Genomic DNA, 15,842 nt, shown 5'->3' on the forward strand with positions numbered 1-15,842 from the left:
CATAGTAAGTGTTGTGGTTATTGTGCTTTAGTAACTATAAGTACCACAGTAAAACTACGATTACTGAGGTAACGTTAAGCCCATGGTAAGTGTTGTGGTTATTATGCTTTAGTAACTGCAGATACCACATTAAAACTACGATTACTGAGGTAACGTTAAGCCCATGGTAAGTGTTGTGGTTATTATGCTTTAGTAACTACAAATACCACAGTAAAACTACAATTACTGAGGTAACGTTAAGCCCATAGTAAGTGTTGTGGTTATTATGCTTTAGTAACTACAAATACCACAGTAAAACTACGATTAATGAGGTAACGTTAAGCCCATAATAAGTGTTGTGATTATTATGCTTTAGTAACTACAAATACCAGAGTAAAACTACGATTACTGAGGTAAGGTTAAGCCCATAGTAAGTGTTGTAATTATTATGCTTTAGTAACTACAAATACCACAGTAAAACTACGGTTACGGTGGGAGAAGCATGGTAAATATGTTGTAGTTACTGTGCACATGACACATGACAGTAGTCTAACTGTTGCTCGACCATATGGTAAAAATATGGTAAATGTGTGGACTTTTTACATGATCACGATCATCACGCGATACCGGGTTGGTTGATTTGTTGTGCTGTCATCAGCCATGTCTAAAAGCTGAAGACCCATGTCACAACATGATTTGTAAAGTCGTGTTATTTATACGCAGATTGATGAGAACGGGTTGGATTATGGTTAATTTGCTTAATTAATCACCATATGTTCATCAAAATATTAATTTAATTAATCACCATATTAATCACAATAATTTACTAAGTAAAGCATTATTGATATTGTAATGTGCAATAATGTCTAACACAGACACTAATAATTGTTTCAGTTTGAGGCATCTTGGGAAACATAAAAGCACACCTGATTCGATATACAACTCAGGACGACGTCATGCATAATGATATGCATGATTAACATATAAAACCAAAGGTAAGAGAAGCATCTCCTCGCCTTTTTTCTTGTGGAGGTTAACAGGATAATGATTCATATTTTTGTTTCTGTATTTCATCTTTCCAGTGCAGCTGTAACTTCAAGCTGCAACCCACAGGGTGATTTTAATTTGCCAGTATTCATGACTAGTGGAGACTTCACAATAGGAGGAATTTTTCCTTTGCATTATAGAGTAGAGCTTCCTCCAACAGACTACATAAAGAGACCTTTGGCAGCACAGTGTCGAGGGTAAGAACATGTCTAATATGTTCTTTACGTCTTTCCCAAACTGTAATTTTAAATCTATTGTTCACTTTTTATTCATTTTCTGAAGAATAATTATGAGAAACCCATCCATTGTTTTACAAGAATGTATTTTCATAACATAATTGTATGCAGGTTTGATCCAAGGGCTTTCCGCTGGGCTCTCACTATGACACTTGCTGTGGAGGAAATAAACAACAGAAAAGATCTCTTACCAAACCATAATCTGGCTTATAGTATCTTTGACTCCTGTGCTACACCTGTGACTGCTCAGAAAGCAGTCCTAGCAGTGCTGAATGGACAGGATGTTGTACAAAGTTTTATATGTTCTGGAGCTAGCCCTTTATTAGGATTAATAGGGGAATCTGGATCCTCACAATCCATCGTTGTCTCCAGAACTCTGGAGCCTTTCAGAATACCCATGGTAAAAAATAAAAATAAAATAAATCTAACTTAACAATTATTCATTTAATTGTGAAATGTCTCATTATGAAAGTATGTTAACTACATTTGAAGGATTTTTGTACTGATGCCTATACAATTTCAGTTTATATATGTATGTGAAATTGGCTAACATTTGTTGCTTTTCTGTTTCTTTTTTTATTATTATTTTTTAATTTATAGATAAGTTATTTCTCAACCTGCTCTTGTTTAAGTGATCGAAAGCAGTTCCCAACATTTTTCAGAGTGGTTCCCAGTGATGATTACCAGGTCAAAGCTATTGCACAACTCTTAAAGAGGTTTGGCTGGACATGGATTGGTGTGGTGACTGAAGACCATGACTATGGAAGGTTTGCTTTACAAGGTTTAAAGCGGGAAATTGAGAATACTAATATTTGTCTGGCCTATCATGAAATGATTCCTAAAGACTATACCCAGGAACAGGTCATGAGGATTCTTAAAGTAATGAAGGAATCAACAGCTAAGGTGGTGGTTGTTTTTTCAGGGGAGGGGGAATTTTACCCTTTCTTAAGAGAGTTTGTGACTCAAAATATCACAGGAATTCAATGGATTGCAAGTGAGGCTTGGGTTACAGCCTCAATATTAGCAGAAACATATCCTTTCTTAGATGGCACACTTGGGTTTGCAGTACGTCAAGGACACATCCCAGGTTTTCAGGATTACCTCAAAACAGTGACCCCAGATAGGTACCCTTCTAACCCTCAAGTTAAGGAGTTGTGGGAAGCACTCTATGGTTGTTCCCCCTCCACATCCAGCTTGAACAGTCATTTGCCCTCCTGCACAGGAAAGGAACTTCTCAGACAAGAACACTCTGCCTACATGAACACATCCAGCCCTCGTGTGGCCTACAATGTATATAAAGCAGTGTATGCCTTTGCTCATTCTCTACATAATCTCATTCACTGTAAACCTGGAAATGGACCGTTTGAGAATGTCTCATGTGCAAACCTTAACAATGTGTTTCCATGGCAGGTAAAAGTGCCTAATGGTTTAAGGAGAACTGATTTTCACACAGAATAGTGATTATATTGTGCATAAATACAATATCTTTTTCTTCTTAAAATAAGTTTTTAATAATAAATGTCCGCCCTCTCCCTCCATTTGTTTTTTCTTGTTGCTTTTTTCTACTCCAAAGCTTCAGCATTATTTACAGGAAATTTCTTTCTCAGTTTCTGGAGAAGAAGTCAATTTTGATGTTAAGGGAGATTCAATCCCATCATATGATTTGATAAACTGGCAAAGACACGCAAGTGGAGATATTCAGTTTGTTAAAGTGGGCCTCTATGATGGTGCTCAGCAAACTGGGAGCGAACTGGTGATTGAGGAGCAGGCCATCATGTGGTCTAACCAACAGAAGAAGGCAAGGTGTTGACTGTGCACTGCACTGCCATCTATTGTTATATTAATAACACTGTCACTATGTGATCTTTGAGCCAATATTAGCACAATAATATTGTGAATGATTAAAAAAGGTTATTCTGTTGTTTGGACTCAGATTCTTATAAGAAAAAAAAAAACAATATATATATATTGTTTTTTTGTTTGTTTGTTTTTTTAGGTTCCTATGTCTGTATGCAGTAACAGCTGTACTCCAGGATTCAGGAAGGCTGTCCGTCGTGGGCAACCTCTGTGCTGCTTTGATTGTGTTCCATGTGATATTGGCAAGATCAGTAATCAGACAGGTGAAAGCACCCTACTGTATGTTTTCCTATTGACAAGAAAATATAGACTCCCATAATTTCTTCATGCTCTTATTAAATTTGTCTTTTCCATTCTTTTTAGATTCAATAGATTGTCTGTCATGCCCTGAAGATTATTGGTCCAATGTGAATGGAACAATATGTGTCCCGAAGGCAGTTGAGTTTCTCTCCCATGATGCAATGGGAATCACCCTGACTGTGATAGCTGTAGTGGGAGCGTTTCTGACTGTCACAGTTCTGGTGATATTTTTATACAACAGAGGAACCCCTATAGTCCGTGTGAATAACTCAGAACTCAGTTTTTTCATCTTGTTATCACTGACTCTGTGTTTTCTCTGTGCTTTGGTGTTTATTGGGGAACCTACATCCTGGTCCTGCATGCTGAGGCACACTGCCTTCAGCATCACTTTCTCTCTCTGCATCTCCTGCATCCTGGGCAAGACTTTAGTGGTGCTGGCAGCTTTTACAGCTACCCGACCTGGTAGCAATATAATGAAATGGTTGGGCCCCACACAGCAGAGAATAATCATCTTCTGCTGCACTCTGGTCCAGGTGGTCATATGTACTGCTTGGCTTACAATATCCCCTCCTTTCCCCTATAGAAACACTAAATATCAACAGTCCAAGATCATCCTGGACTGCAGTGTGGGCTCTGATCTGGCCTTCTGGTGTGTGTTGGGATATATAGGCCTTTTGGCCTGTGTCTGCTTTTTTCTGGCTTTTCTGGCCCGAAAGTTGCCAGGCAATTTTAATGAGGCCAAATACATCACCTTCAGCATGCTTATATTCTGTGCAGTGTGGCTGGCATTTGTACCGGCATATGTCAGTTCACCTGGTAAATTTACTACTGCTGTGGAGATTTTTGCTATTTTAGCTTCTAGTTTTGGCCTGCTCTTCTGCTTGTTCACCCCCAAATGTTACATTATTTTATTAAAGCCTGAGAAGAATACAAAGCAACATTTAATGGGAAAAGTTACAAAATAAAATAAGTTTGTCTAATTGCATCGATAAAATGTTTGAGACTTAATTAACGTGAAAAAACTGTACAATTTTAAGAAATACATAACTGTGGAAACCAAATAACCAAATTATATCTGTAATATTCTATATTATTTAAGATTAATATTAAAGAACATTCTACATTCTTTAAGATTCTATATTTATGATATTTGTTAATAATTCATATATTTTTATAAATGACTGTGACGAGTGGGGGCGGGGCCGAGAGCCATGGGAACGGAGCGAGGCCGGTGGAGTAATTGATAATGAGCGACACCTGCACCACTCACTGGTCTCGAGTCTCACGGAGGAGCTCCGGAAGGATAAAAGGGAGGAGTGACAACAGTGTCGAACGAGAGAGGACCAGGCCTGGATTTTATTTTGTGTTTTGTGTGCGGCAGTCGTCCTGCGAGGGGCTGCCGCTTTACTTTCGTTTTGTGTTTGTTTATTTGATTAAAGTTTGGTTTAAATGTTCGCCGGTTCCCGCCTCCTTCCCGAACTACGAACTTTGTTACAATGACAATTGCAAATTACAATTAGGGTATTTAGAAAACTTTGTCCTTAATAATATGGTGCATTCAAAAGTATTTGGACACGTCACCCACATGTAAAATAAATAAATACACTTAAAAATCCAAGCAAACTTTTCAGAAATGTTTATTTAGATTGAAGAGTTAAAGTTAACTGATTTGTAAAATACATTGTGACCAGACCACTGGGTTAATGCCATTGCACAGATGACTTTAGAAACTTAAGAAAGTGAAGATCTAGCATCATCTTTTTTTTTTTCTTTTTTTCCTCAGATGGCACTTGTTATGTGTACTTTTGTCATGTAAATCAATGGGATACATACATTTTAAAACTGGTATCCTACTGTTGCAAAATGTTATTCAAATAAAGCCTGTCTATATGTCATATTTATCATTTGGAATTTTGAATGTGGACATTACATAGAGACCTGCGTTTGACATATGAAAGAAAGTTCCACTTCTAGTTTCCCAGAGTTAGATTTTTGGCGACTTTCATAAGGTATGGCCCATTGCTGCTTATTCTCAACAACCCACTTGGAGAGGAAGATACCTTTTGAATGATATAGTTCTTGTTTGGGGCAATTCATTGTGACTTGGTTATTGACTCTCTGGGCATTAAAGGTAGAGGAAGTGCTATGATGGAGAAGGATTGTAGTCTGAGGCTGGCGCTCACTGGCTGGAAACTGTGGCTCTCACAGTAAGATTGGCTGGGGAGGAACCTCAGGGATAGACTCCATGGCAGGACTTGGGCCCAGAGGGGCCTAAATGTGCTAGATCAGTAGTTTCCAATCCTTGTCCTGGAGAACCCCCAAGACTGCAAATTTTTGATGTCTCTCTTATCTTTTCCACCTGACATAAAAATGTGTTTTCAGTGATCCAGTCACAGGTGGTCAGCCAAACCACACTACCATTTCCACCTGATATTAATATTCATTTTAAATACATCTCATATCACTGGATTTTGTTTTGTCATGACCCTACCCTCTTTTTTTTCATCAAACCCTACATCACTTTCGAGGAGTGATGATTTTTCACAAATACTATGAACTAACCCAATATGCAGATTATAATTGAGCAGGAAAGAAGGCAAATGAAATGGATGGCAGCTGCAATTTCCACCATAATCCATGTTATTTTATTTATTTATTTATTTTTGTACAACACAACAAAGTTTGAAATGCTTGTTTTGGTGCTCTTTCACAACATACCATAGAACTGTCACATGTTAGGTGAGTTGATGGCAAGTAGATGTTTCTTCACTGTGGTCTGGGACACATAAGCTCTTACATTATACATGCAAAGTGGTAACATGCATCTCTGCATGCATTTCTACATGCTTCTCCTTATGTGGTGTCAGTGATCTGATCACAAAATTTTGACCCTGTTTGCACTGTATTTAGCGATGACCTGTCCAATCACACATGCACATACATGTGTAAACGTGGTCACAGTAACAGTTATAAAAACATTTGTGACCTAGCTCTCTCTAAAAAAAATATTTTTCATTTAAAGAAACCACCAACATGTGAAAAGTGGCATTGGCATGACATGCGTAATTCTCTACTTAAAGGCACAATATGTAAGTTTTCGCTGCTAGAGGTCGCATTTTCAAAACAATAACAAAGGCGAAGCTTGATGACGCTATCAAGGAGAGTGGAACAATGGGAGATGTCGTTTTCACCATCCAGAGATGTCTGAATGTACTGAATGTGTTCACGGATGTATTCATATTTTTATTTGTTTCACCTGTACCTTTCAAAGTTATTCAAACAGTGAATAAATTATACAGAGAAAGCGAGCAAAGAACATGTACATTGTCAAGGAACAGACTTCAGTCTAGCGCGAGTTTAAGCACTCTCGAAGAACTCCACTTATAATCAGTAAAGCTCTTTAATGAATGAATCTCCTACTTACACTATTCATACATCTGCACTTTGTTATTTATGATGAGAGAATTTGCGAGAGAGCAGAATTCAGTGTTTCAGCGATGACTCATCTGAACGCTTCTGATTGGCCATTGCATTCATAATCTCAACAGACTCGTGTGTGATTGGTTATAACGCGCAACACTGTAAAAACCTGTAAAAAAAATCATGATGCAACATTGAGCAGATCTAAATGTAATGCTATAGTCAACACTTTTAATTTCATTTTCATTTTATTCGCGACAGACATAATATATTTAGTTACTGTAAAGCAGCATTTTTGTCCACGTTTGTTGCCATAGTTCAGGGGTTGCCAACTGGCAGACTCCGGTCCAAATCCGGACTGCGAGTTGCGTCCATCCGGACCACAAAACCTTTTGACATAATGAAATAAATAACTGTCAAACACTATTTTCTAACAAAATCAAATGTATATCAAGCACGTCAAGGTCAGCTCTGTAGAGCTATTTGGGTCCACGGGTTGCTACTAGAGTTAACTGTTGCTACGTTTATATGTGCGGTCATGCATGCAGTGCAGAGAGCAAAGAACAGCGCACAAACAGATGAAACTTTAAGTGATTGAAAAACATTCTCAAAAAAAAAAAATAGGAAAGCTGAAGGGTCCTTAAAAAGTCTTAAATTGTACAAGAAAGTTTTAATTATGATTTCAGGAGGTCTTAAATTTATTTAAGACAGATAATTTAATTATATTTTGCTGAATGTGTTTTTGTGCTGGTACCTTGGCTGATTTAGGCATGTCATGGATAATTAAATATGACAATAAAACTGCCAGTAGGTGGCATCAAGTCTCACTGTGGCATCACTGACTCATTCAGTCAAGCCATTTGTTCAAAACGGCTGATTCAATTAGAAACGAAGCAAGTGTGACCGTCTTTATGAATGGATCATTGAATTGCTCACTAATTCATTCGAAAACAGATTATTTCAGGAATGAAACACCATAGTGTTGCTCTGCACTGCCGTATAAAATTAATAGCACATGTGCGATCGCGACGAGCTGATATTCAGGAAAGCACTCTTGCTTGTGTGATAAATATATAAATAATAATAATAATAATAATAACTCATATAGGTTTTTTTTCCCTTTCGTAACTTGAATTATAAGGGCATTCTAACTGCATTCTAAAATAATTCATCATGCCATGAATGCTCTTCGACTCTCAAGACGTGTTTTTGTTTGTTTATTACAAAGGCAGTGACACACTCAGCTGTCAGTAGGCCCGGTCTCTAAGCTGGTCTCTCCATCCCTCACAGTCACACATACAGCACAATAACGTTATGCCAGGGGGATGTCTTTAAACTCTAATCAATATCAAACCTTCTGTTGTCATCTTTTTGAGAACATTAAAAAAGTCAGCTTGAACCATTTTGCACGAAAAATGGGGAAACCTTGTGTGAGTTTGTGCGGAGCTACTGAGTTCTGATTGGCCAATCGCTGTTATTATGTTCATAACTTATCATACGTAGAGAATTGTAATGTTTAATTTGCATGATACGTTTTTAAATAATAAACAACATTATTAATCTAAAGGGGGATGGTAAGGGGGTGGTGGTTTTACAGAGGGGATGCTTTTTGTCATTTTTTATAACAAGGGGGATGCCACACACCCCTCCCCTCAATTCCAGCCCTGGATATAAAGTCTAAATAGCAGTTAAAGCTATTATAAGAGAGATGTAAACAAATGAATGGATAAGCCAAGCTATGTAAAAGACAAACACATGACTGATAGCAGATGATGTCTCTTTTAGCCCCCACGGTCAGTATGCAGTGAGAGCTGCCCCCCAAGAACCAGAAGAGCCACGAGAAAGGGCCTTCCTATCTGCTGTTTTGACTGCTTGCCTTGTGGAGATGGAGATATTTCTAATACAACAGGTGAGGAAATTGTTGTTGGCAAAATTTGAATATAATTGTATAGTAATTTCCTCTTCAAAACCTCACCTTCTGTCTTTTTCTTACTCAAAGATGCTATTGAATGCACAACGTGTCCAGATGAGTTGTGGTCCAATCCAGATAAGGATCAGTGTGTCCCCAAAGAAGTAGAGTTTCTATCCTATGAGGATCATCAAGGCATCTTTCTTACCACTGATTCCCCTGCTTGGCAACTTCATCTGTGGTCTTGTGATGATCGTTTTTGCTCTTCACCATAACACTCCCATAGTATGTGCCAACAATTCAGAGCTCAGCTTCCTGCTGCTGGTGTCACTCAAACTGTGTTTCATATGTGTGCTACTTTTCATTGGCCAGCCACAGCTGTGAACATGTCAGTTAAGAAATGCTGTGTTTGGCATAAGCTTTGTCCTGTGCATCTCCAGCATCCTGGTCAAGACTATGGTGGTGGTAGCCGTGTTCAAGTCATCTCGACCAGAGGGCAAAGGAGCAATGAAATAGTTTGGAGCAGATCAACAAAGATGCACAGTTCTGGTCCTAACAGCCCTCTAGGTTGTGATATGTGCAGTCTGGCTATCAACTGCCTCTCCAACACCCCATAAAAACAACCAGTATATCCGATCTAAAATAGTATATGAATGTGCTATTGGTTCAGTGGCTGGTTTTTCTATGCTGCTGGGATACATTGGACTGTTGGCAGCAGTACGCTTCCTGTTAGCGTTCCTTTCGAGAAATCTGCCAGATAATTTTAATGAAGCCAAGTTCATCACTTTCAGCATGTTGATCTTCTGTTCTGTGTGGATTGCATTTGTTCCAGCATATGTAAGCTCACCCAGAAAATATGCAGTTGTTCTGGAGATATTTGCCATGCTGGCTTCAAGTTTTGGATTATTGGTGGCCATATGTGCCCCAAAGTGCTACATCATCCTTTTACATCCAGAGAAAAACACTAAAAAAGCCATCATGGGAAGACAAACACAAAATAAATAGTTTTACATTACCGTGGTCAACCATCTACATACATATTGGTGACATTTTGATTTGTATTATATTTTGATATATTGTTACAATTACAGTGCTGCTTGAAAGTTTGTGAACCCTTTAGAATTTTCTATATTTTATTTCTTTGTTTATTTAACAGGGAGAATACACTAGGCATTGTTACACACAGACAACCGATGCCGTGTACATAGGGCATTTAGCATAAAGTTAGTTTGCAGCCCTCGTCCCTGGTTAGGCTTTTACATAAAATCAAAACAACCAAATAAAAAACAAACACAATCATCACAAGAAACAAAACGACTACAAATAAACATATATATACAGATAACTGTGTGTGTTTATGTTGTACATATTGTCATACCTAAGCCCATATGCAACTTTATACAAAGTCACAAACATAAAATGTAAATTAACCTACATACAGAAAGAAAATGTAGACTAAACCAGTCTGAATAAGCCTGAGGTACGTACTCAATGTTCACATCGCTGTAAAGATTTCAGCCATTGTTTCAGCTTTGTAGAGAAAACTGTGAGTTCTGATTGCAACTTTAAATCAACAGGCATGGTATTCCATAGATGTGAACCTTTCACTGAAAAGGATGATTGACCCACAGTAGTTCTGCATCTCCGAACTCTACACTTACTGCCCCTCTGGTCTTTGTCCCATCACTACTGAGTTTTTGTATCAACTGACAGACTACATCGGGGGCAAGGCCATGTATACACTTAAATACTGTTTTTATAAATTAAAACTTTAAAAGATTATCAAAACTTAACAAATTATACTTTTTGAAGAATTTGACCATTTCATTGGTTTTTGATCCATTACTTTTAAGGTTTGTTTGTATAGTGACATTACAGGCTTAACTGATTGAGAAGCTTGACCCCAAATTATCACACAATAGGTCATATGTGATAATATCATAGCATGCATAAACACTTGAACTGCTTTAAGAGATATACATGGTCTTATAATACGAAAACAGTTCAAATTTGTCTTAATAGTCTTAGACATTTTCTCAATATGGGCATCAAACTTAAGCTTAGAGTCTACTATAACACCTAAATATTTAAATTCACTCACTTCCTTGATTTCCTTTTGGTCAATTTTGATTTTAAATACATCCAGTGCTTTGTTCTTTAATGAAAAACACATTGAAACTGTTTTGTTGTAATTTAAAGTTAAACAGTTATCCTGCAACCACTGGGAAACACAGACCGACCGCCTGGTTAACATTTCTGGAGATAGTCCTCACTGCAAAACACATGATCCAGGGGGCGTGGTTGGATCCAGATCCAACTCCTCCCACCTTACATATACCTAAACCTACACGTCTCCACCCCCTGATCCCTAAACCCACCCATCTCCACCCCTAAATCTACCAATCTCCACCCCCTAGATGTGGATCCAACCACGCCCCCTGGATATTGTGTTCTGCAGTGAGGGGCTACTGCATTTCTGCAGCCATATGAGAAGTTTCTGCTGTTACATAAATAATTGTGTCATCTGCATACATTTGACAACCAACCTCCTTGCAACTTTCAGGTAAATCGTTTATATACAAGCAGAAGAGCAACGGACCTAATATTGAACCTTGTGGTACACTAGTTTGCATTTTTGAAGTGATGACTTCACACCATTAATTTTAACACATTGCTTTGCATTTTTAGCAGTACAATCCAGCTTTGATTTGAACCAGTTTAGAGATTGTTGAGAAAAGTTCATTTGTTTCAATTTATTGAAAGTACTTTCTTGATTCACAGTATCAAAAGCCTTTTTAAAGTCTAAAAATACTGCTCCCACTACTTTTCCTTGATCCAAACTACTTTGTATGTTATCTATAAAATGACATATAGCCATTTCTGTTGAATACTTTGACCGAAATCCAAATTGCTTAGGGTTCAGCAGATGATTTATTTCCAAATAATTCATTAATTGTTCAACCACTAACTTTTCTAAAACTTTGTAAATTACTGGAACAATTGAGATGGGTCTATAATTACACACCGCATCAGTCTCCCTAGACTTAAAAATGGGGGTCACCACAGCTGTTTTAAAATTTTGTGGAAACTCGCCAGTTTTAATAGATAAATTTACCAAATGAGCTATTGGACTGATGTTTTTTAATAAAAGAAGCATCTAAACCAAATATATATTTAGCTTTTGAACTGTTTAATAGATTAATAATTTTACCAATTTTATCTTTGTCAACCTGTGAAATATAAAAAGATGATGAATTTCTTACTACATCATCTGATATACAAACAGAATTTAAATTTGTTGCGAGTTCTTCTACTGATTTAACAAAAAAAGTATCAAATTAATTTGCAATTTCCAAAGCATCAGTGCTAACCTTTCCATTTATATTCAGCTTTGATATGCTTTTACTTTGACTACATTTCTGATTGGTTAATTTATTCATATACGTTTCCAAATAAGTGAGCTATTGCCCTGAGATTCAGCAAAAAACTGCATGAAATAAGATGACTCTGCTTTTCTAAGTTCACTAACCACTTTATTTATTAAGCCTTTAAAGATCAATATATCGGTTTGTTGTTTTGTAGATATAGATTTTTTTTCAATGCCAGATCCCTCTTTTTCATTAGCTGATGAATATCATTATTTATCCAAGGCAAAAAAAACGTTTCTCCTATTACTCTTAAAGGAGCATGTAAACTTCTGGGGCCTCATTTATAAAATGTGCGTACGCACAGATTTGATCTTAGAGTGTGCGTATGCTAAAATCCACGGCAACGTTCATATTTATAAAAACGGTCTTTGACGTGGAAAAGTACTTACCGTCACGTCAGGGTCTGAGCAGGCGTACGCACTTTTTCTTGAGGCAAAGTCAGAGTACTGCAGCTATTTGAACATCTAAGCTGCAATAATAATAAAAGCACCGAATTCATCATAAACAACAAAGATGCAGAGTAAGAGATTAATTGTGCAGTGTAGTCAGATTTTGACACCAGTCATCTGCGCACAATTTCAAGATCATTTGCGATTTATAAATGTCACATCTGGAAGAGAGGCGTACGCATGTGTTTTTGTGCGCACGTTCGTTTTCTCTGAATCGCACTTACGCACTTTTGAGAAATGATCTTAGAACAAATTTAGGACGGTTTATACACAACATTTTATAAATGAGGCCCCTGGATTGTATTTGCAAGTGTGTCCATCAAAAAAATCACAGCACTCATTTAGATTATCAATTTGAAACATACTCTCCCAATTTATATTATTCAACTCATTTTCAAACTGAAACATTTTCTGCTTGGGAATTCCAATTTGTGAATTATTAACTCTGGATAAAAAAAAACGGCTTTGAAATCGTTGTTATGTTAATTTTCTGACAATCAAGGTCAAGTTATGATCAGACAGACCTGTTAACAAATTATACATTTTAGTAATTTGCTCTGGTTTATTTGTAAAAATTAAATCCATCAGTGTTACTAGTTCGAGTGATTCTTGTAGGGCCTGTTATCATTTGATGCAATTTATATTTAGATGCAATAATTTTACTTTTTTTTTCTTACTGTTATTCAACCAATTTATATTAAAATCTCCCAGTAAAATGTTTTAGTGTGACAATTAAACAATTTAAACAGTTGATCAAAATCATGCTAAAATGAAGCATTATGAGAAGGAGGGTTATATAACACCATAATATTACAATTAATTATCGCTGATAATACTACATTTAAAATGAAACATTCTAACCAAAAAGTCTCCAATCACAGAATATTTAAAAATATATCTGATATAAACCAGTACCCCACCTCCTTTACCATACAATCTATCTTTCCTGTAACATGTATAACCAGGGACATCAATCATATTTGTAGAAATATTAGTGTTTAACCAAGTTTCACTCAGTGCTAAGAAGTCCAAATTCGACTCACTCAATAATTGTTGAACTTCTTCTTTTTTTTTTTGATAAAACACTACGTATATTAAGATGACCTCCAAAAATACCTTTTGGCTTTGACTTTAAGTCCCAGATCACTTTTGCATGATTCACAGTTGGAAAGTATTGCAATTATTTTTGCTTACATGCTGCATAACCAAAAAGTCCTTTACCAGCATGTTGTTTTGATGACTTTCTAGCAAATTCTTCCACTTTAGGCAAATTGTTTATATGTGCTCGATCAATGTGGAGAGCAGAGTTTAGGGCTAGTTTTGTGAGCCATTTCCCATGATTTCCTGTAAAGATACCAACAAAAGATCACTGTTCTCCACTTCTGCTGTTCCAGCAATGACTGATTTCTGATTAAACTCCATGAACACAGACAAACCCAACTTGATGTTAGTTGAAGGGCCTGGGTTTAGCTGTATATCACCACTTAGCAAGAGCGAAAAGAACAGAACTTTCAGAGCATGTCCTTTCCTTCTGCCTTTTATACGTTGTTTAATCTTGTTTGCAATGTAAAGTTATTGATCACATTGCCAACAAGTTAAATAGACAACATGATATCCATGCCCATAAAAGTTCAGTGTTGATATACTAGTCATAGGTGAAGCATGGACAGGGATACTTGATGTTTCATCTTCAGTCGGGCTCAAGCAATGAGCAAAGGGGACACAAATAAACCACATACAGAGTAGCCATATGAAGACATACCTTTTATTTCTGAAGTTGGTGTTTCACTTTGGTCTTGATTTTGTTGATAGTATCTGTCCTTTAGGTTGAAATGTCCCACATGAAAAAATACTATAGTAATTTATAGTAAATACTATAGTGTTTTTGAACCATGCTATAGGAAAGTACTTGAATTAATTTGTTGTGGTAATTCTATAGTTTCTGTGGTAATATAACAACTATAGTAATATAAACAAATTACTTTACCCAATACTGTACTTAGTTTTCTACAACTATAGGGTGTATTATACTACAATACACTACAGTTTACTGTAGTAAAAACTAAATAATAATACAGTATTTATTACAGTTTATCAGTTCACTATAGTTAATACTACAGTATGATGTAGCATTAATTAACAAAGTGTTGTGAATACTATAATATATACAGTATAATACACTTTACTATAGTGGTTCAAAAACACTATAGTATTTACTATAAATTACTATAGTATTTTTTCATGTGGGGTAGTAGTTTAAATGCATAATTCATAAGTAATTGGAGAAATCGCAAACAACTCAGCCATGTGCCAACATATCCTTTGTCTCCAAAACTGGTGTTTAGAGTTGAAATTCCTGTGTTTTTTCACCAGAAAATTGTTGATTTCTTTCTCCTCAGAATAAAACTGTTGAAAAAAATAGGCTAAACCAGCCAGAGTTGGTAAACAAAGCTGGCACAGAGGGTAAAGCAGAAGTCTAACAAACAGTTCAGCCATGTGCAGTCACATCCTATTTATCCCATGTTATGGCTTGCTAATCTTGAGTTTTACCATGAATAAACGTTTTTTATTCCAATTTGAGTAAAACTGTTGAAGAATGTAGATCATTCCAACCAGAATTAGCAAAAAAAGCTGGTACAAAAGAGCAGGTGTGGAGCCTAACAAACCACCCCTGCTCTCGGTGGCCATATTGATTCTGACTTTATTTCTGCATAAATATGACCCAAAACATAATTAGATTTTCACACAAATCCTGAAAGTAGACAAAGAGAATCCAATCAAACAAAGGAGACAAAAATATATACTTTGCCATTTATTTATTGAGAAAAATTATCCGGTGTTAAATATTTGTGAGTGGCAAAAGTATGTGAATCTTTGCTTTCAGTATCTTATGTGACCCCCTTTTGCAGCAATAACTGCAAGTGATGTTTCTTGTAAATGCTGATCAGTCCTGCACAACGGCTTGTAGGAATTTTAGCCCATTCCTCAGTACAGAACCACTTCAACTCTGTGATGTTGGTGGGTTTCCTCCTAAGAACTGCTTGCTTCAGGTCCTTCCACAAAATTTCAATTCAGCAAAACAGGCCCAAACCATGATAACTACCCCTTACGAAAAAGAAGTTTATTCAAGTGTGCTATTAGTATACTTCTTTTAAACTAAAGATAGGAAAGTATACTTTTAGTCTACTTTTTATGTACTTCTCAGAAATTGGCTTTA

General features: G+C 36.6%; 1 protein-coding gene across 1 annotated transcript; it reads left to right on the forward strand.

Moving 5' to 3' along the window:
• The first annotated feature begins 1,023 nt into the window (after positions 1–1,023).
• Positions 1,024–4,384, forward strand: LOC107707879 (extracellular calcium-sensing receptor-like). Its single transcript, XM_016511989.1, has 6 exons — positions 1,024–1,223; positions 1,374–1,662; positions 1,863–2,672; positions 2,836–3,060; positions 3,259–3,382; positions 3,483–4,384. Exons 1-6 carry the CDS (start codon positions 1,024–1,026, stop codon positions 4,382–4,384), a joined length of 2,550 nt encoding a protein of 849 aa, XP_016367475.1.
• Positions 4,385–15,842: the final 11,458 nt, after the last annotated feature.

This window comes from Sinocyclocheilus rhinocerous, unplaced genomic scaffold, assembly GCF_001515625.1.
Source record: "Sinocyclocheilus rhinocerous isolate Xijiao unplaced genomic scaffold, SAMN03320098_v1.1 scaffold7073, whole genome shotgun sequence".
Lineage (NCBI taxonomy): Eukaryota > Metazoa > Chordata > Actinopteri > Cypriniformes > Cyprinidae > Sinocyclocheilus > Sinocyclocheilus rhinocerous.

Excerpts from the sequence above, each read along its gene's own strand:
- LOC107707879 (XM_016511989.1), top strand. The coding sequence starts at position 1,024 with ATGATTCATATTTTTGTTTCTGTATTTCATCTTTCCAGTGCAGCTGTA. Across the intron at positions 1,224-1,373 it reads TTGGCAGCACAGTGTCGAGG|GTTTGATCCAAGGGCTTTCC; the intron begins GTAAGAACATGT and ends AATTGTATGCAG. Across the intron at positions 3,061-3,258 it reads GGTCTAACCAACAGAAGAAG|GTTCCTATGTCTGTATGCAG; the intron begins GCAAGGTGTTGA and ends TTGTTTTTTTAG.